Source organism: Drosophila kikkawai, chromosome 3L (assembly GCF_030179895.1).
Source record: "Drosophila kikkawai strain 14028-0561.14 chromosome 3L, DkikHiC1v2, whole genome shotgun sequence".
NCBI classification, from domain to species: Eukaryota; Metazoa; Arthropoda; class Insecta; order Diptera; family Drosophilidae; genus Drosophila; species Drosophila kikkawai.
The window spans coordinates 19934161-19955047 of NC_091730.1; the positions used below are offsets into that span (position 1 = coordinate 19934161).

Consider the following 20887-nt stretch of genomic DNA (forward strand, 5'->3'; position numbering starts at 1 on the left):
CATTGAAAAGTCGTCTCGGGCGTAGTTCTTCTCGTCGCGAGTATTCAAAACTTGCCGTTTATTTAGATTCCTCTTTTCATATTAGTTATACATCGTAGTGTGTAAGTTAGGGGGTTGTTTCTTTTGCTGGTCGTAGTAGTTTGGTAAAGTCTGAGAGTTTTGTGGCCGCCGGCCACTCTTTCCCTCATCCAGCCTCCAAGGCAGGCACTAAGTCCGCGGCTTCGCGTACAGCAGGCAAAGGCATCCTCATATTATTGCCAGTGGTGGCTTGCTCTGGCCCCAAGTGCATCGTCCGTGGATCTTGAAGGGAGGGCACTCGTACTAGGGGGGCACTGGCAAGCCAGCGTAGCTGGCGGACTGAGAAGCCGACCTTGAGGGGCTGCAGGGGGAACACTTTGGGGGTGGGCCCTTTGATTTTTCTATCCTTGGTTGTGATTGGCAATTCGAACTCACAGATCTCGGTAAGATCTCTTGTATAACTAACTTAATTACGGGGTCATTGACAGGTTTTTTATAATTTGCTCGTTTTAACAATATCGTTGTAGTATATATATACGTGAACATATATATATGTGCATATAGAATAGATATAAGCAAAAAGCATGCAAACTCAAACAGTAAAAACATTGAGATTCCTGGGCGGGCAGCTCCAAAGGTCGATCGTTTTACAATTTACAAATAATCTTGGGACGACTTCCGCCTCCCTCCGACCTTGAGCTAACAGTCGCCTCGCCAGGATCTGCTGATAATAAATAGATTAGATTAGTAGTGCGGCTTAAGTCTAGAACAAGGTTCAATCTCATTATCAGTTTCCGTCTTGGGTCGCATCGTCGTATCCATTTCATTTGCTAGTTCAACAGTTTAACAATCATCTTAGAATCTAGTCTATATGGGGTTTCTGCTTTCTTTCCGCTCTGCTATCTTAGCCATACTATATGCACATGCTCCAAATATGTGTATATAGTATGGGTACATAGAGAATATCGTTTGCGGTGGGTCACCGCCTGCATTGTCATCGCTGCGAAATGGAAGAGGGCTCAGTTCAATAGATCTGGAATCCCTCACCGCTTCGGATGATGACAAATGCGAAAGATGACTCATTGGATGGCATCACCCCTGATTTTTGTAGTATTGCATTCACCTAACATGGGTTCGTTTCGTAATATATGTATATATATGGCGTCGTTAGTGGTTCTTTTAGGATTAGTATAACAATTGCATATATCCTAAATATATATATATAAATTGGTTCGTTAGTGATTCGTTTTAGTAACATATACATGATCGTTTTCAGTATTATTATGATGAAGTGGGTTCCATTGAATTATTTGCTGTTATATATATTGTGTTTCCTCCAACTTGCCGCCCATCTTAGGCCCACATGTGCTGGGTGCCAGGTGGCACCTTGTAGCTGGGATAGCCATTGTTCAGCTGATGCTTGGCGAAGAAGGTGGTGTAGTCCTGGGGGAAGGAATATCATTTATACTAAGAACACTTTTTATGGAGGAGCTTATCTAATCCTACCCGGTTAACTCTCCTGGGACGGCAGACGGGGCCCAACGCCAACTGGCGACGCTCCTCGTTCTCGCGAGCCGCAGCCTCCTTGTATTCCGGTGGTGGCCATTTCAAATCTCCGCGCAATTTGCTGCCTCCTGGTAATAGATTCAGAAAATAGGAAAATTAGTAAATTAAATTAAATTTTATTTAACTTTTCAACCCAACTCACCCTGATAGCTGACGGCGGCAGGCTGCGAAGTATAAACTGGCGCTGGCTGCTGGCTAACGGGTGCCTCCTTGCGGAGGGTGATGATTCCAGGACTGGCGCCGCGGTAGGCACCCGACTGCTGCTGCTGCTGCTGATCGGTCTGATCCTGCGAGTAGGACAGCTGGCCAAGCTGCTGCTGTGGCTGCGAATAAGAATTGTACGGGGGTTGAGCATAGGTCGAGCCACCGTTTTGCTGTGGGTAAAAGGATGGCTGCTGTTGCTGCTGTTGGTACGGTGAGGTCTGGTACGATGGCTGCTGTTGCTGGTTCCACTGTGGCTGCTGCTGCTGCTGGTAGGGAGCCTGAGTCTGAGGCTGAGCCTGCGACTGAGGCTGCTGCCACTGTGGAGCAGGTTGCTGCTGCTGCCACTGGGGAGCAGGCTGTTGCTGCTGCTGCGGTGGCTGTTGCTGGTAGCCATCGTAAGACGGAGCACCGTACTGCTGCTGCTGCTGCTCGATCGGAGGTTCAGGTGTTTCGGGTGGTGCGAGTGCATGGTGGTGTCATGGTTTTCGATCACAGGTTATGGTTTGAGTACATAGATTTATGGTGCGTTGGGGAGGTGCATACACATTGGATGTAGACGGAGAGATAGAGAGTATGTTGGAAATCGAGAATAGATAGACAGAAGACCTTAGTTAGAGGTGGGTGGTTTAGTTTCGATTTAAGTGTTGATTAGTGTTTGGATAAGTTCGTTTTTTTTTGGCGCAGTTTACAGCTGAAAGTGGCAAGAGAGAGAAGCGAAAGCAGTGGGTTAAGCCAATGGGTTAAGTAAGTTCTATGCATAAATAAACAGGGTTTAGTAAAGCTCTATGCGTGCATTAGGTTAGTTAGTATACAGATACTAATAATACTATCTCAAAAGATATACAAAGAGATACTAATATTACTTGAATATCAAGTAGATGAACGACTAAAAATGATTTTATCTATAAAATAATACTTTGAGTAATACAAATATAATGGATATTAAGTAATTACCATATTAAAAACTATCTTCTTTAAATTTTCTTTTATTTTTTGTATGCTTAATTTGCCTGTTTCGTAATATAAAAATATTTACCAAAGAAGTTTCAATATATTTTTAAAGATCACGTTTCTTTTTAAGGGACTTAAATAATTATAAATAATTTTATTTGAAATTCCAAATAACTTAAAAATCGTCTTAGTTGTCAAAACTTATTCAAATGTAATTTTAAAACATATAAGTAATTACTTTCTGATCAAAATCAATCCGAAACTAAATCAAAACCTTTAAGAAAATCCTCTATATATAATTTAAAATAAAGTATTAAATGTGGTTAATGAATTTCTAACTCTGAATCGTTAGTAAATGTACAAGAAAAGAGTGTAGGATCCAAGTTTGTGCCTAACGTAGTAGAAATTTAGTTAAAGCAAAGGGAAAGAAGGTTAGTAAGTGTCTAAAGTAAAAGGAAGAGGGAAAAGAAGTTCAACTGGAGACAGAGATGGGCCGTGCAATATCTAGCCACTTATCGCGTTGCCAAAAGCCAAGTTCAAGAGCGTATCCATTCCGGCCAAGACGGTACCTGCTGATAGCTCGGCTGGTGCTGCTGCTGCTGCTGGAACGGGGGATAAGCTCCTCCCGTTGGGGCAGCTCCTCCGATGTTATAATCACTGTGCGACTTGGCCTGCGGAGCACCAATATGCTTCCAGCCGCCGCCCACGTTGTTAGCCGCCTGGAGCGCCGGCTCCTGCGGATAGCTGGCCTGTGGATAGTTGCCATAGCCATTCGAATCGGAGGCAGGAGCTGGAGCTGGAGCCTGCACCGGCACCGATACGGGTGCGGCTACGGGCTCCCTCGAGCGCTGCCGATTGAACTGGGCCTGGGTATACTGCACGGGCTGATGATGCGGTTGCTCCTGGCTGGGATAGCTATCGGGAACGTGGGCATTCTGCGGCGGATAGTAGTTGTTCGTGGTGGCGGGGCGGGGCTGGACGTTGTTATAAATGGGACCCTGCAAGTTGTCAGTGCGGTGTGGTTAGGGGGATGGTGTTTGGATGTGGCTTTCGTGGCTGGAATGCTATTGCTATGTACAGATGCACGCCTCACCGATTGAGACGCAAATTTCGGACACAATTATATTTACACATCACCGGGGGACGACACACAACTCTACTATATATATATACAGTATTTACTATATACTATTTGCTATTTACTATATACAGTTCATTGGTGGAAAATTTGCGGTGTCGAAAAGGTTTAATTACCTGAGCTGGGGCAGCAGCTGGCTGCGGCGCGGAGGCGGCACTGGCCTGGGGATAGTAACCGCCGGAGCCTGGGGCCGGGCTCTGTGTCTGCGGCTGGGGGGTGAACTCCCGGATGATCCGCTCCTCAGAGGCCGGGGGCCAGGCCACGCGCTTGTAGCCTGTTTACAAAGAAATGAGCCACACAAAAGGTAACGATAAATACTCGGAATTCTTGAACAACTGCAAACTGCAGCTGCCGTGCAACAACAATATTCAACATTCAACAAAATGCGGCCAAAATGTGGGCGTCACGGGGCAACCTTGGACACAGCTAGTGCAAACAATTTGAAAATGATTTAAGCCAATTAAAATTATAGCCACCACACAGTGGCCAGTTTCTGCAAATCATATGTCTAAAATTAGATGGTGCGAACAAGTCGAAAGCCAAGAATTTGACATTACTCATGATGACGATGGGTTGGTTGCTCCCAATCAGCACACTTTGGCAACATGTTGCCTCGTCCGCTGCATTGGCAACATCACCAACACCAACATCACCAACAACAACACCAACAACAGCTAGTGGTTAAATGGGATACGCTTTTAGTGTGGTCTTTACCCTCCAGATTCTTGTAGTTCTCGTTGATGATCTTCCACTGTGCGACCATGGTTATATATCGCTATATCTCTCGCTGTCCCGATTGGGGCTTTGCGTAAGAATAAAAATATTCTCGTATAGATATCAAAAATAACAAATACACGTATATAAACGCGATGTATATGTTGCTATTTTTCTTTATTTTGCGGCTATTTTTTGACTTGCTCGCAACGCAACGCAGAAATTGGGAAAGTCGAGAGCGTTATATAATCCTCAAGGTGCAATCAATTGATTTCTGAGATTCGAGATTCGTGATAGGAGACTCTCGGGGAACACCACGGTATTATGATTTCTTTTTTGCAAATCGGCGCGCGTTTCGTTGATCTTTCGGGGGGGTTTTGTATGGATCGATAATCGTTGAAAATTGGGGAATTCAAAATTGTTTTCGGCTTTTCGGTAACGCGGCGTAATGATTTTTTATTTGTTGATTCGATTTGATTTGATTCGATTTGATTTGCGTTCGTTTTTGCCCAATTTGAATTTCTATTTCTATTTTCTATTTGCTAATTCGTTGATCGTTCGCGCTGCGATATGTTTGCCTTCGATGTATGCTACTAAGTGAAATTATTCGGGTTCGAGATGGCCGAGATACAGAAAAAATACATACAACCCACACACTCGGCGGGCGGGCGAGCGATTTCGTCGATCTTCGTCGATGAGCTAAGAGATCTTTGAGATCTTTGAGATCTCAAAAAAGAAGCACAGAGAGTGGGAGAGTGGAGGAAAAAGTGCGAGGAGGAAAAGTCGGAGACTACCGAGGGTCCATCCGCTAACGAGGTTGATCTTGGTCTTTGGGCCTTCATCATCATCATCGTCCCGAGAGCGGGATCCTGGCCCACTTTTCCGCATTGTTTACACCTTCGATTTTCTTGATTTGTGGGCCGCACCTTGAAATACCATCAACCCACCGATCGTGCCCACTCGCTCACTCGCGGCAGCAGCCGATCTCAAGGTGTTTGCCACCTCAGCCATCTATATATATATATAGATATAGGTTTCGCATATTTGCGGATCTTTGCCCAGATCTATATAGCGATGGTCTTTATTGTTCTGGCTGTCTGACTGGCCTTCCTGGCGTGGCCTGGCCCCCGCCTCCCATTTGTCTTGTGGATCCAATCGCCTCCTCGTGGGATCACACCAAGAACTAACTATCTATCATCCATCTTGTGGCTCTGGCGGATTTAGTACGTGACTCAAGGGGTGGTGGTGGCTAAATTTAAACGGCTGTCATCTTCAGGCGAACTAAAACAAATCTGTTTTTAAACGTATTCACACAGGTGTACGACAAAAGTTGGCTCATTAAAATTATTAGCAAAATTGTAACTCATAGCCGTACAATTATCTGGTATAATAGGTACACGCTACTCTGGCCTGCTCGTTAGCCACGCAACAAATTCGCTTTGAGGGCCGCCAAACGTCACAGATAAATAGTACAAAAGACATTTTGGGTTTTTATTTTTGGGGCCAGTCATACATTTGGCACATGCCTAGCCGATATTGATCTTTGCATAAATATATAAACCAGAAAAGAGCTTGTTTTTCAGTTTAAGGGAATTCTAATAATTTTACAAAGTATCTAAAGTGGTTTTTAAAGCCTTCATAAATTGGTTATAAGTAAGAATTGTTCTTATTATTTTTGTTTTGGGTTCTAAATCCTCAAAAGTCTGGTCTGCAAATCTTTATATATTGAACAGTCTGTGTGACATAAGACTGCTCTAAAAGTGAGCAATATAATTTTAAAATAGAAACTTGTGATCTACCAATAAAACGAAGAAGATGAATGAGCAGGGAATGGAAAGTGTATATAAACACATACATATATCTTCCATAACAACGTCTGCTAAGCAGGAAAACAAAAACGAAAATTTTGGTTAAAATTTTTTGCAAACTTTGCGGGGTAAGAATCTTTTGGAGGAGATCCCTGACTCAAAAATTCAAGTCCTTAGCCAAGTGATTCTGATTCAACAACACCCACAGACTCACATTTAGTAGAGACAACATTTGGGTAAATTTTCAGATAAAGAAACACAGGGAAACATAGGAAATCTTTCAGCGGGAAATCCCACGAACCTTCAATGCCCAGATAGGGACGTGGCGATACATTGTCGAATGAACGATTCACGTTGAAATCCCGCTGCACCTCGTCGAAGGAAGCCAGCGATCGGAACTTGTGCTGCTCGGCCGCCGAGTCCTGACTTGGGAACTCGAAGGGTGAAGGCTGGGCTGTTAGACGCGGGGTGGCCGGCGGAGTGGCTGCTAGCATAGAGGAGGATGCCGACATACTCTGCTGCAGTGGCTCCGTGGCGGTCTTCACCAGTAGTCCAATGTTGTGGCCATCCAGCTGCGGCACATGGGTGAATTTCGGTGTGAGATTCACCGGCGATGGGGAAGTTTTACCCGGCACAGGATTCAGGCCGAAGGGTGAGCTGGCTCGCTGTGGTGCTTCTATGAGGGGAGCGGGATACTTGCGCGAGGGCAACGGACTGGGCGAACGACTTCTCTCCCAGGTGATTTCCTTATCTCGCAGGCTGGCTTTTGGCAGCAGCGGCAACGGCGGCGGAGGAGGTGGTGGCGGTGGCGATGGCGGCGGAGAGTCCGGAGCTGGAGTGGTTACTATCTCCACAAAACTACGCTGGCGCTGCAGCTTTTCGGCGGGGGCTGAGGTCTTCTCTGCAGTCGACTGGGCGTCCTCCCAGGAGATTTGTCTGGAGATGTAGGGACTGCGGATCTCATAGGTGGCCTTGTAGTTCTCCAGAGGTTCGTTGTGCAGATTGGCAATGCGCCATTGATCCGCCTTGTTGAGTTTGGCCCAATTGTTGGGTGAACAGCGCATCTCATCGCAGCAGGGGCAGTAGATGGAGGAGAAGGCTTCATGGGCACAGGATGGGGGCTCCTGATCCGTATCTTTAGATAGATCTTGGTTGGATTTACTTTTGTCTAAGTCCTCTTTACTTTCACCTAGCTCTGTTATGGATGTTAGTTCGAGTTTTCCTTCTTCAGCCTCTTTGCCATCTCCGAACTCACTTTTGGCAGGTGCTTCCTCTTTGCCTTCCTTTTTCACCAGCTTTGGCAGCAGTTCCTTTTTAGTTAGTTCTCCTTGTACTGCCTTGGTACCTTCTCTTAAACCCTTTTTGGCCAGCTGCTCCTCAATGGCTTTCCTTAGCTCCGTCTTGGGTGTCACCTCTCGAGCGTCCTTCTCCTTTTTGGCCACCTGCTCCTCCTGCCACTCTTCGAACTCCTTTTTGGCCAACTGTTCATAGTTGGCAATTACATCGGATACGTGTCGATATTCCGTGTCCTCGTCCTCGATGATTACGTGTTGGGCTTCAACGGCAGCTGGCGTTGTCCGGAGTTCTACGTGCATGTGCTCCTGCTCCTCCTTAGGTTCCTCCTTTCGCTCCAAAGCCACTGCAATCTTGTGCAGATCCTCCAGAGCCCGTTCCACAATGGGTACGTTCTCGGTGAGGGACTCCTCCTCTTCCTCTGCTTCCTCCTTGGCTTCCTTGGGCAGACTAGCAGGTAGTCCAGCTGCTCGGGTGTATATTTGGCGGAGAATGGCCTGCAGAGGACTTTCCACAGCCAAAATGGGCGACTGTCGGTTGGCGAAGATGTCCCAGGAATCATTACTCCCCGAGCTAATGGGTCTCAGGGGTTGAGCTGGTGCGGGAGGAGGCGGCGGAGTGGGTGGTGGAGGAGTAGCTGGGGGTACGGGTGTGGTTTGAACGCTCCTCTGCAGCGCCTGCTTGGCATTCTCCATGTAGGCGTCGATCTGGAGCAGATGCTCCGCTATGGACTGCTGAATGTGGGCATACTTGGCCTCCAACTGGGCAATCTCCACATGGGCCTCGTGCTGCTTCTCCGTTTCCGTTTCCAGTCTTAAGATGCCACCCTGTCGGCGCGACTGCTTAACCTTGAGCTCCGCTTCTGGGACGGATTTGGTACGCATCACTGGTGGCGGCGGTGGCGGCGGAGGTGGGGTGTAAGTTGAAGGGGAAGGAGTTGAAGTTGAAGTGCTGGGCTGACGCTGGAGCAGCTTGATTCCACTGGTGGCACTCACATAGGTGGGCGCTGGCGACGGCTGGCGCTCCTCCATCTCCTGGTGATCCTGCAGATACGAGCAGGCCTCGTCGTAGATCTGCTGGGCACTTGGACACTTGGGAGCCGGATCGCGAGACGTTTCCACCCGAACGGGCACAATGCGAGTGGTCAGCTCTGGGCCGGCACTGGGACGCGAGATGGCCCCGTTGGTGGCTATTGCCAGAGCCATCTGCTGCTGCTGCTTAATTGCCAGGTTGTCAATTACCGCTCGACCCGCTGTCTTCGCCTGAGTGAGATCTGCGCCAGCTGGGATCGGTGGCAGTGGCACGGCCTCCAAGTCCACCTCGTGTCCGGCGGTGATAGCCGCCTCCTCCTCGCTATCACCCTCGTGGCCATAGGAGATCTTCACCTCGGTGGCCAGCTTGATGCAACGACGCTGCACCTTTGGCTTGGCATTCCTTGGCTTTGGAGGTGGCAGCTCAGGAGCAGTGCCCACTGCCCGCTTGCGGGATCGCCCACGGTCCAGGGAGTAGGCCTGCCGCTTGGGCCGGGGCCGGTAGGGCGTCGCTGGCAAGGGCAGAACGGGAGTTGTGGGTCGCTTGTGGGCCAGCTGTTCGTAGTATTCACATCGCGGAGCCACTAGACCCAAGTCTACATCCGCTGCCTTGGTCTCCGGAGCTGAAAAGCCTTTGGACACGGGAGTGGAAGGAGGAAAAATCTCGGACAGCTCCCGATCTCCACCAGATGCAATTTGAGGCGTCTTGGATCGCTCCTTGGAACGCCCCTCCCTTTGCCGCTGCTCCCTCACCTGCCTGGCGGTGGGTTCTATAATATGCGTGGGATTCTGGAACTTCTCCCTCAGAGCCTCAATACTGTGCGAGGGATAGGCGGACGAAGAGGTGATGTGATTCTGGTCGGGATTAGAGACCACATCCTGCTCCGTCGGTGGCCAGCTATGATCGCGCTTGAGGAGGTGCCGCTTGGTGGCCAAACGATTGATCTTCAGCACCGTGTCCCGATCGATGGTGATGTCCTGCTGGTGGCTGAGGAAGTCCGTCTTGATTTGGTTCAACAGTTGCTGGTGCAGGGCATGATGCAGTGCGGCAGCATCCCCCTCGCCCCGCTGCCGCTGGCGGCTCTGTCTTACGGCGGGATAGAAATCTTTTGTGTGGACCAACAAAAGCCATTTGTTTTATATAAAAAATCATCTGCAAAATAACACACTCGGATTTCTGGACAAGAACGGAAACTGGGACGCAAAGTGGCTCTGTTTGTTTTTTGTTGAATGTTCTACATTGTTTTTTCAGGTTTTGTGTGAAACATAAAATATGCACGCACACAAAACATTGCCTCGAAAAGCTGAAATAATATTTAAATCTTACCGCATTTGGCTTGTTGTTCTTCCTCCTCGACGGCGCGCAGAACGGCCGAGTTGGCCAAGTTCAGGGGTTTTGTGATGTTTTCGTCGACTTCAATCCTGAAAAAGTATCAAAAATGGGAGTATAATTAATAAATGAATGAAAAAGATTTGAAAAATTTAAATACAATTTGAATTTTGCGGTTAAAGCTGCTTGATACCCTGCCTTGCCGATATTATGAAAGCAGTGCGCATTTAGAACTGCTTACACTGCTTGAAAAACAGGTGGATTTTGGAAACTATTTTGATTTTGGTTTTTTTAATTTGCTTAAATGAAGGTTTCCTATTAAATATATATTTTTAAGATGATAACGTTAAATAAAAATAAATATATATGTTTTTATCAAGAACTCTTTCTTAAATATTTCAATATTAAATTGAAAAATATTATTTTCTAATTGGTTTTAAAAACGGTTCCTTATTGTTTTTAATTCTTGTTATTGTGGAAATAAAACCTAAAGAAAGGCACCTCAAATACTCAAAAATTTTCCAGGTCTCTCCATTGTTTACTATTTACAATATTTACAGCTGATGGCTAAGACTTGTTTGCAAACAAAATCAGTCTTTGTGATAATTTAAGATGCGACGTAAAAATAAGGCAAGCTTCTCAGCTCGCAATACGCAATACTGGGGGCATAAATTAATTCTAGCATCCTGCGATGTCCTGGCATTGAAAAGCACTCTGACCCCAAAAGGACTAATCCGTTCCGACAAGCTGCCGCTGGGTTGGCGGGTATAAAAGTGCCTGCCGGTGGCCGCCAGTGCATCACAACCCAACTAGCATCTTGCCAGAAAGCATGTCCCGCTCCTTGATCCACCTGCTAGTGCTGCTCCTCCCGATCCTGGGCCACCTGGATGCGGTGTACAGCAGCGAGAGTATAATGTTCAACAAGTGCGGCGAGGGACTGTCCAACTTAATGATTGACTTGTGCATCAATGGATTTAATACGCACTTTAGTCACAAGCGCGCCTCCTCCAGTGAGTAACAAATAGTTAACAATTATATTTATTATATTTAATTTCTTCTATGGCAGTGACTGATCTGAATCTGTTCGATTATGTGGACAACATGGTGGATTCTAGGAACGAAGAGGTGGCTGTGATCAAACCCCATCATCCCCGACTAAGCTCCCTGATGGCCACCCGCCGTCTCTCCCGGCTAATTGCCGACGAGTGCTGCGCCAAGAAGTGCTCTTTCAGCGAAATTATGGCCTATTGCCACTAAAACATGTGTTTTTACTACAAAATATACCAGCTTATGGCATTTATATTACGTGTACATATATATACTACACAGTATTGTATACTATTGCTCAAATGTGCTGCATTTAAAAATTAATAAAAGTGTTTCAACTCACACCAAAAAAAACGAGATCATGACACTAAACTATTTGGGAAAAAATGAAGAACAGATGTTTATTATTTCGTTTAATTATAATTTTGTTACATAGATATTTTGTTTATTTCAAATGACCACGCTTGTGGCCACTGAGCTATGTAAGCTATGTATGAATATTTTTCCGTTCTTGCAAAAACTTATTATTTGTTTCAGAATATTATACAAATATTTGTAATAAACATCATATTTATATTTAAAGTTGTACACTATATGAATATTTATTATAAATATGATATTTACATTTATGTTTGACAAAGTTTATTTTGAATTGAAAAATGATCAATGCAATAATTGTTTTGAATTATATTCTTATGAATATATTTTAGAAATACATTTCAAATACTCAAGGAATCAAAGAATATATAACAAGAAAAGAATGTATCTTTTGGAATACGCTTGCAGTGGACAAATTTGGTGAATTTTGGTTACTCTTAATGATGCATCAAATTATTTTACAAATTTTAAACAAATACATTTTTTCCAATATTTTATTATTAATATAATTATATACCTATAGTTTATATAATTCAGATTTTAATTGCAAATTCGAATAAATATGAATGTGTTGTTCTCCCAATCATTTGCTTTCTGGCCATAAACATGCCTCCAAAAAAAGACTTCAAATAAGAGGATTCTTGGAAATTGAACGATATAGGTATAATTATTTTAAAGTAATCAACGTTAAAGACTGAAATCGCAATACCCTGACAAGTGTATAGACAGGATCTTAAAATTGTTGTCGATATTCCTAAAGTTTTTAATTCTTAACTACAGGCACAAATATATTAATGATATCTTAGATATTATAATATGTAACATGCTAAGTTTACCTCCTGGTTTTATAAACATAAATAAACAAAGTATTTACGCCATATAAAATTATATTTTCAGCACAGAGTTCATGCCCCTTTTTCACATTTTCTGAATAAAAAGATCAACAAACAATTGTGTTTTACTTTTACTATTTTTAGATGGCAACCTGTTGCATGCTAAGGACGTTAATTGCATAAATTAGCCCGAGCGTCACTCGATGTACTGGCATTGAAAGGACACCCATCGACCCCAAAAGCACTAATCTCTTAGGACAAGTCACTGCTGCTGCGTTGTTTGGTATAAAAACAGAAGTGAGCAGCAGATAGTGCATCACATCCTACCCAGCGTCTTGGCAGAAAGCATTCACCAACCGCGATGTCGCGCTTCATGCTTGCCTTGATCCTGCTGCTGATCCCTTTCTTGGGGCGCTCGGAGACGGAGGCCAGCGGGTCAGTTATGTACAATCAGTGTGGCGATGGACTAATGGAGCTAATGTCGAAGATGTGCAACAATCAGTTCAATGGACATTTCGATGGCAAGCGAGGGGATTGTGAGTAATTACTTTGTAACCAATTAACTCTTAAGAACTTACTTTAGTTTATCACAAAAAAAATATTCATTTATGTTATATTTTAAACTACCATCGATTTCTATGGCTACCGCCAAAAGTATGCAATGCTTTTTTTGAGCTGCATTCCGTGTATTCTATGGTCATTATTTCAAAATCATTGCTGGTTTGGGGGTTTTAGATTTTCACATTCAACAGTCATGAATTTACATGTGACCCCCCTTTACCTCTTTTGCAGTGAATCTTTTCGACTATGTGGACAGCATGGTGGACACTGATGATGCGGCTGGAGCGGTCATCAGGCCCCATCATCCCCGGATGAACTCGCTGATGGCCACCCGGCGCTTATCCCGGTATGTGGCCAAAGAATGCTGCCTGAAGCCCTGCTCCAGGGAGGAAATTAATGCCCATTGCGCCAAAAGCCCACAAAGCGCCTAGGATAACCTTCTATATTATATATTTTTTATACTTTTGCTTATAAAATAAATATGGTTATATATCAACGATTGAGAAGGGACTTAAAACATTTATTGAAAGAATTTTCTAAAGAAAGTTTCAAAAATATTTTGAAATTATTATTGAAAATTGAAATTGAAAAATGTATCTGCTTTCCAAAGGTTTTTTTAAATTAAAAATAAAACAACAAACCAATTTTAAGTTGAAAATATCTATATTTCTAGCATTCCTTACCACCTCACTCCAATTATTTTGTATAAAAACAAATATTTGCACATTATTAGACATTTTTGAGAGTTCGTTTCCAGGAGAAACGAAATTTGATTTTGATTTGAAGCGCAGCAAGTTGGGTGGAAAATTCGCCTAAGGAAAATGTGCATGGCGATTTTGCTTGAAGCTGCCAAAGGAGTGTTGCATGCGGGAGGGTTATCAACTTTAATTATAATTTGCTTGAAATGTTTTGCTCGCCTTAATCCGCCTGAAATGCCTGCTCTGCTTTGGCTTTCAGAGATAACAAACAGAAATATTTAAGACAAGAGAATGTGCCAGCTTGTGACAAACTGTGAGATAAGACCTTTAAGAACGAAGTCCGGAGATAAACACGCCACTTTAATACGTATGCTAAACGAAAGGCAAAGCAATCTGAACTAAATAGAAGCCATTGGGTGTGACACTGACCCCCTCTGACTAAGCATCAACTTTAATTAGTTGATTAATTTCGACTAATCGCAAACATCCTGACAATCTCTCATTTGCCTCAGGCAAATATTTGGCAGAAAATAAATAGAAATTCAATTCGTTGAATTCTGATGACTGAGGCTCGCCAAATATTTTCCGAAATAAGCACTTAATGGCTGAATGGGATTTTGATCAATTCATTGGGGCAATTTTCTAATTATTTTTCAAGGGGTTATTAGTGGTTAATCGGCGATTTCCTTGTGAGTCATGGGATGGGCAGAAAGTCAAGAGATGCATCACACATTTTGGCTAGACGCCTGCCGCTTGTTTGTTGACATTGTTTTAGTTGTTGCCACCAATTGTGTTTCTGTTTCTGTTGCATTAAATTAAGCGCACTGACTCATCCGACCCGCTGACGTTTTAATTTATTTTAAATTTCGTGTTTCACTTGCTCTTACACCCAAAAAAAGGGGGAGAAAATTGACTTAAATGATAAGATAACAGTGTTTTTAGCATAATATGGGGTTATAGCTTCAAAGTTAGGAAAAGTTCTACAGATTGAAGTACCCAAAAATGGTTCGAAAAAAAGATTTCTTAAATTTCCAAAATTTTAATTAAATAATTGAATTAATTTGAAATTTAATAGAAATAAAAGCAAGTACTTTTAGATATTTTTAGGTGGAATTTTAGAAGTTTGTCATCTAAACAGTTCTTTTGATATTCTAGATACAATTGTTTGACCTGATCAGGGTTATTTCCCATAATTTTACTATTTTTAATATTTTTAATAATTCTATAATAAAGATTTTAACAGAAAATACAAATTTATTATTAAAAGTATTACTGATTGGCATTTTAAATCATTTTGATAGGCTTAAATCCACCCAAAACAGTTCATCACCACACTATATATTAATTGAAAACTGGATGACCATCGATATTAATATCAAAAGCTGTATATAAACATAATAAGTTTGCTTTTTTTTGTTTGCATTTTTAAGCTTTTTGCTTATTTCTGTTGCACGCTTGAGTGGCGTTATATAAAAAGCATCTTTCACGTACATTTTGTATGGAAGTTTGAAGTTAGTTGGGCGAAGCCTTGGCTCAGCTGCTGTTTTTCGGGGAAAACTTGCACCCTAATACGGGAAAACACGTTACACACACACACCCACGAGACGCAAAGGCGCGCGCGAAAATGCGTTTGAAAGTTTTTGGGTTTTCAGTTTTCAGTTTTCAGTTGTCAGTTTTGGTTTCTCGTTTTTCAGTGCTCAGCTTTTGCCGCTTTTTGTAATTAAATTTGAAGAGTCTGCTGTTGCACACGTTTTGTCGCACGCATAGTCACCGAATAACTAAAAGCCACTTAAAGTTTTTGCTCACCAGAGCAGAGATGGCTCTATCTGAATCTATCTACTATATAGTTGATGTCGCCGATCGAGTGGCAAGGTGAGTGGCGAGGTGTGTGCGGTGGCCGGTTTTTATTTAAACAACAATTGCAAACAACAATGGCTGAGATAATGTTGTTGCGGCGACAACGCAACAGCCAGCAGCGTCAGCAGCAGCAACAGCTACAAATAAATTCAAGTCTAAAGCATCTTTCGGATACGTGCGTCGTCGTCCGCCGGCGCTGCTTATAAAGCTTTTTGGTAATTACAATTAAACGTCAAAGCATTTAATTGTAGAGCTTGTTTTTGTTTTTATTTCAGTGCCTCTGTCTGTGTCTGCGACAAAAGCAACAAATTGGCAGCATTGCAGCGCCAGTTGCAGTCGCAGTCGCCGCCGCAGCCTCTGTCAACGTTGCGCTGCACTGCACAAAAAGAAAGGGGGTCTACCCCCCTCTGTAATCCTCACTAATTAATGTGTTTTGTGCACCTGTTTTGTGGCACTAGCTTTGGTATCTGTCAAAGCAGAATAAAAGCAAACGTCGGTGGCTTTTGGTGGGGATATAATTTACAAACAAAAATATTATTAATAAATATTTCCACAACTTTTAAGGAGGAAATTTAATATTAAGTAATATTTTTATGTATTTTATTTATTTATACCTAATTAAAAGTGTGTATTTTAGAATTAGTAGGTAAAATAGGGCCAGAGATTTAATAAAACGAGTTATCGAAAAAGAGTTTTCCCTGAATAAAGTTCGCCTTTGTTACCCTTTTCTAATTTAAATATATGATAAATATATGATGAATTTAAAGCTCTTAAATATAAGAGTTCTTAAAGGTTTTACTAATTCAGAAATTAAGAATAAAAACCTTTACAAAGCAATTAATTCCCTAAAAGTAGAGTAAAGATGAATACTTAAGAAAAGAGTATTGTAAACTATTTATTTATATTAATTTAAGTTTAAGCTCTATTTTAACTAACTTATCATAGTAAACTTTCTTATTTAGACCCATCTTCCTACTCTCCTCACTCATGACCCTGAAGAAAACTTAACTCACTTGTTGTCAAGTCCTGCGCTCTGGTCAAGTCGACTAATTAGCAGTATTTGGCTTTTTGTGTGGAAAAGCTAATTTATAAGAAAGATTATTATAAAATTATAACACCCCCAGGGTTACTACTGGCTGGCCATGTAATACAAATTGCGTTGACTAAGCGGAAGGCAAACCGCCAGCCGGGAAACCACTCTCCCTACCGCCCTCCCTTCCTCCGCTGGCCGCTTTCATCTATTTTATGAAATTATGCATTTAAATGTATGATAATCATTTCGCTTCGGCGGAGAGCGTTTTCTTTTCCCGCTAGCTTTTTTTATTAATTCTTTTCTATTTTTTTTTTGCTGGGGTTTTTTTTTATTACGAGTACTCACCCCTCGGCGCCGAAGGCCTTCAGCTCGCGGTTCAACGTGGCCTTCACGTTCTCCTGGGAATAGAGGCCCATGGGCGAGTTGAACTGCTTGTGCACCAGCTTCCGTTGTGCCATTTTGTTGTTTTTTTTTTCTACTTTTTTTTTTGTATTTGTATGTGTCTTCCTTGGACTGCTTCTTCCTGCGGAATCCTTGGGCTCCGTTTGCTGTTTGAGTTTAGCTTGGTTCCTCCTCGGCTGACTTTTGTTAAGCTAAAGCTCTTCTTCTCCTTCGGATGTCTTCAAAAGTTTTTCGAAAAATATTGTTGATAAGAAATATTTTGAAAAAATTTTCTACTAGACTGCTTGCATCCGCTTATCGTTCTCAGTTCTGAGCCGTTGTTTGATCTTTGCTGTTTTCTGTTTGCTGGCGGTAAGTGGACGGCAAAAGAATCCTAAGCACTTTCCCCTACTTCAGTTGGACTTAATTTTAATCGTTAATTGTCGGTCGTTGTTCGTTCTGTAATTGGAAATGCAAATGCGAAATGGCAGAATGAAATTTAATTCGAACAGAAGTTAATTGAAAGGGCTAAAGCGATGGCAGAGTGATTGTGGGTGTGTTTTGTACAAGAGCCGGGTAATGACTTCCTTTGGAAATTTCATTGCAAAAAAAAATTATTTCGCACTTATAATTGGTTTAAGTAAAGGGGTTCTTAATTTGCATTTATTGTTTACGGTTTTGAATAAGCAATTTATTTAGTTTTAGTATTTATCAGTACACATTTGATATTAGTTTAAATTACAAATAAAATAAATAAAATCCCTTTATAGTTTTCTCTATGCTACTAGTTCCTTGCTTGTTAAAATATTTAATTCTACCGAAATTTACACCTTTGTTTCTATGAAAATGTGAAATTTTGTGCAGTCATTCAATCTGTAATAGTAAATTCTATTGTCAAATGAGAGCTTTAGGTAAATGAAAGGAGGAGAAACTTATATAGAATTAAGTTTCAATGAAAATATCCATAGCAATATTATTATCGGTACATCATTTACCCTTGCCTTTCTTCTTTGACTTTAATGTTTGCCCAAAAATTTAAGGCGAAATTTAATTGTTAGAAGCAGACATTCATTGATTTGCTACTGAAATTCCTGTAATTGGAAACGCGACACGAACCTGAGTGAAAAAATTTTAATTAATTCGGTGCTAGGGATTTCAAGTAGTTAAAGTTTCAACGAATGCTAAAGCTTCTTTAATATTCATTATTTAATTATTTAATCAGCAGTAGCTTAATATTAAATTTAATGTCTATTAACAGCTATTTAAAATCCCTTTTTATTAGTTTAAAAAATATTCTGTTAAGTACAAGCTATAGTAAACCCTTCAAACTATTTATTTGATGTATTGCTTTTAAATTAATTATTAAATTATTTATTTATATTATAAATTATTTCATTATTTAATGAGCTTTAGTTGAATATTCAATTTAATGTCTATAAACAGCTATTTAAAATCCCTCTTAATTTGTTAAAAAAATATTCTGTTAAGTACAAGCTGTAGTAAACCCTTCAAACTATTTACATGATGTCTTTGCTTTTGAAAAACTCCTCTTAATATATTTCCTTCCATTTAATGCCATTTTAAATGCCTTTTATATGTTATTTTTATGAAGCTTGTATAACACACAACTCTCTTTATTTATGAATATATTCAAAATTAATTATAAACACAAAACAAAAACTGGGCAACTCGTAAAACTTTTCTAGCGAGAGCGAAAAATAATTTCACAAATATAATTTCCAGCCTTCGGCAACAAACACTTCAATGTCAACGCTATATACACACATATAGACTCATATATATATATAGCACGTTATTGCTATAAAATGGGATGTCTACATATAGAATTTGTATAATTCAGGTCTTTCAATTATGCACTGGAATCAACGAATTTGCCTGCCCATCTGTGTGGATATATATGATATTCCTGTTCAATTTTACAGCTGTTGCCAAGAAATTACAATTGGGAAATATGCTAGGTAGAACGCGCGTTTAGTATTTATTTTTCCAATTTCCTGGGACACTCACTCACTACTGTCACATTGAGAAATGTATCTTAAACTAATTTGAGCACTGCTCTGCTGGGCAAAACAATATTTTGGGTGTGTGTTGGGGCCATTTGTTGTTTTTGCTATATGTGTTTTGGCTTAAAAATAGCACCAAAGACAACGGCAAAAATATTGAAATGTGCTCAATATTTTTCTTTTCGCCACACTCATATTTTCCACACACACACACAGACACTTGTACACGCCAGATCTCTCATTTTCTCACATATAGTCTGCTCTATTTTGAAATTCCCGCCTTGTGTGTCACCTCAAATAAAATTAGCAGCTGTGAGGAAAAGATATTATTATTATTATTTAGATTTGCGTCATTTCGAGTGGTACACTTGGGGAAAAGTTGTTATAGGAAGGGAAAATATTTGAATATAAAATAAAACATGCTATTTAGGGTCGATTTGATATGAAAATGTTTAAGAAAAAATAGCAAAGACTTAAGAAAGTTTTAATTGAATTTAATTTTAGAGTGAAATTGTTAATTTCCCTATTTTATATATATTTTTAGACATTCTTTTAAATATTTTAATCAACTGAAATCAAATTAATTTCATGGATAATCATTTTATTAGTAATTGAATTTTATTAATCAAAATCCGAACCTTTTGTAGGCAAATTTAAATCTTTTATTGTGTTTAGCATTGATTGATTTAATTTTAAAATTTTTTCCAGTGTAAGAAGAACCCAAGGAGCAATGGAAATTGCAATAAAAGATACTTGAAATAATCGTAATGAAGTATTTTTGTGTTTGTTCGCATTTTATGTGTTTTAATTGAGCAATTGCTGTTGTGTTGCTGCTGCTGTTGTGTTGTTGCTGCTGCTGTTGTGTTGCTGCTGCTGTTGTGTTGCAGCTGCCACAGCTGCTGCCCCCGTAAGCACGCAATATGTGCTGGCCGGGGCCAAGCAACGGAAGCGGACCAGGAATCGCACAAATTAATCAACATTTAATAAAATATTATGCAAATTACACACAAAAGGCAGGAAGGCAGCAGTGGCAGCGGCAGCGGCAACATAAAGAGAGCGCCAGCAGCAACAAGAGCTTGCCACTTGATGTCCCAATTAAAGTTTAACACACAACTCATACACACACACACATACGCTCGCTGGCTGGGGCGCACCCCCGCTCACACAGATACTCGAACACAAACAGGTGCGTGCTGCACTCTGTGTACTTAGCACACGAATTGTAAGAGAATTTGCATAAAAAATTCTCGCAAAAATAATGTTTTAAAAAAAGTAAAATAAAAGTGCAGACGTGTGAGTGTGTGTATATAACCCTCTGCCATATGGCAGCCGTCTCTACGCACACAACTGCAGCAGCCATTTCAATACTCTTTTTCGGGGCCAAAAATGTTCAATTCGGCAATGTGTGTGCGGTTGACCAACGAAATAAATTACGAGCCTCGGGACATGTGTGTACATTTCATTTGGAATCGAGTTGCAAAGCCAAGAGTTCTTCTCTCCGCCGCAATTATATTAACCAATTCATTGGCTCTCTCTCTTTAAAATGGCAGTTACTTGTCGGCCGCAAAAAGAAATACAAGCAGAGTTTGTTTTTAAAATGAAAAAGGCCCGAGGAGCGATTATACTCAATCAGCCGGAATAATAGTCCCAGAGTTTTTTTAATTGAATGGTAAATATTGTGTCTAATAATAGTTATCTTGCAGGCATAATATATATATAGTTTTCAATTGAAAAACAAAAGTAAAAGCATCAGAAAATATACTTCTACATTTAGTAAAGAAAATAGTAATTTGCCTGAAGTAATATCAATAAAATTTTAAACTTTAACAGGTTATTTTTTTATGAATTAGGAACTTGTTTACTTTTGGGTACTGTCTGAGATGTTTTTAAATATTTCTTATGTTTTCTAATTTTCAGCTTTATTTCAAGAACCAGCAAATATTTTTATGTATTTTAATCAATTGAAATCCCAAGAAATTAAATTAATTTTATGGATAGTAATTTTATTCATAATTCAACTAA

General features: G+C 41.0%; 3 protein-coding genes across 3 annotated transcripts; 2 read left to right on the forward strand and 1 right to left on the reverse strand.

Moving 5' to 3' along the window:
• Nucleotides 1-22: 22 nt before the first annotated feature.
• Nucleotides 23-10852, reverse strand: LOC108078792 (uncharacterized). The gene is made up of 8 exons (XM_070285443.1): nucleotides 10773-10852; nucleotides 10051-10145; nucleotides 6701-9829; nucleotides 3994-4151; nucleotides 3309-3737; nucleotides 1727-2213; nucleotides 1525-1652; nucleotides 23-1461 (listed from the first exon to the last, which is right to left on the reverse strand). The coding sequence occupies exons 1-8, from the start codon at nucleotides 10850-10852 to the stop codon at nucleotides 1372-1374; spliced, it is 4596 nt and encodes a 1531-aa protein (XP_070141544.1). The 3' UTR covers nucleotides 23-1371.
• A 16-nt stretch (nucleotides 10853-10868) lies between these two features.
• On the forward strand, nucleotides 10869-11475 carry LOC108078795 (probable insulin-like peptide 3). Its single transcript, XM_017172858.3, has 2 exons — nucleotides 10869-11063; nucleotides 11120-11475. Exons 1-2 carry the CDS (start codon nucleotides 10883-10885, stop codon nucleotides 11308-11310), a joined length of 372 nt encoding a protein of 123 aa, XP_017028347.1. The 5' UTR covers nucleotides 10869-10882; the 3' UTR covers nucleotides 11311-11475.
• A 1172-nt stretch (nucleotides 11476-12647) lies between these two features.
• Nucleotides 12648-13347, forward strand: LOC138928661 (probable insulin-like peptide 3). Its single transcript, XM_070286043.1, has 2 exons — nucleotides 12648-12847; nucleotides 13104-13347. Exons 1-2 carry the CDS (start codon nucleotides 12673-12675, stop codon nucleotides 13301-13303), a joined length of 375 nt encoding a protein of 124 aa, XP_070142144.1. The 5' UTR covers nucleotides 12648-12672; the 3' UTR covers nucleotides 13304-13347.
• The last annotated feature ends 7540 nt before the right edge of the window (nucleotides 13348-20887 follow it).

Coding starts and splice junctions, on each gene's coding strand:
- LOC108078792 (XM_070285443.1), bottom strand. CDS start 10,852: ATGCACTGGCGGCCACCGGCAGGCACTTTTATACCCGCCAACCCAGCG. Junction 9,830..10,050: donor AGAACAACAAGCCAAATGCG/GTAAGATTTAAA, acceptor TCCACACAAAAG/ATTTCTATCCCGCCGTAAGA. Junction 3,738..3,993: donor CAGCTGCTGCCCCAGCTCAG/GTAATTAAACCT, acceptor GACAACTTGCAG/GGTCCCATTTATAACAACGT.
- LOC108078795 (XM_017172858.3), top strand. CDS start 10,883: ATGTCCCGCTCCTTGATCCACCTGCTAGTGCTGCTCCTCCCGATCCTG. Junction 11,064..11,119: donor TCACAAGCGCGCCTCCTCCA/GTGAGTAACAAA, acceptor CTTCTATGGCAG/TGACTGATCTGAATCTGTTC.
- LOC138928661 (XM_070286043.1), top strand. CDS start 12,673: ATGTCGCGCTTCATGCTTGCCTTGATCCTGCTGCTGATCCCTTTCTTG. Junction 12,848..13,103: donor CGATGGCAAGCGAGGGGATT/GTGAGTAATTAC, acceptor CCTCTTTTGCAG/TGAATCTTTTCGACTATGTG.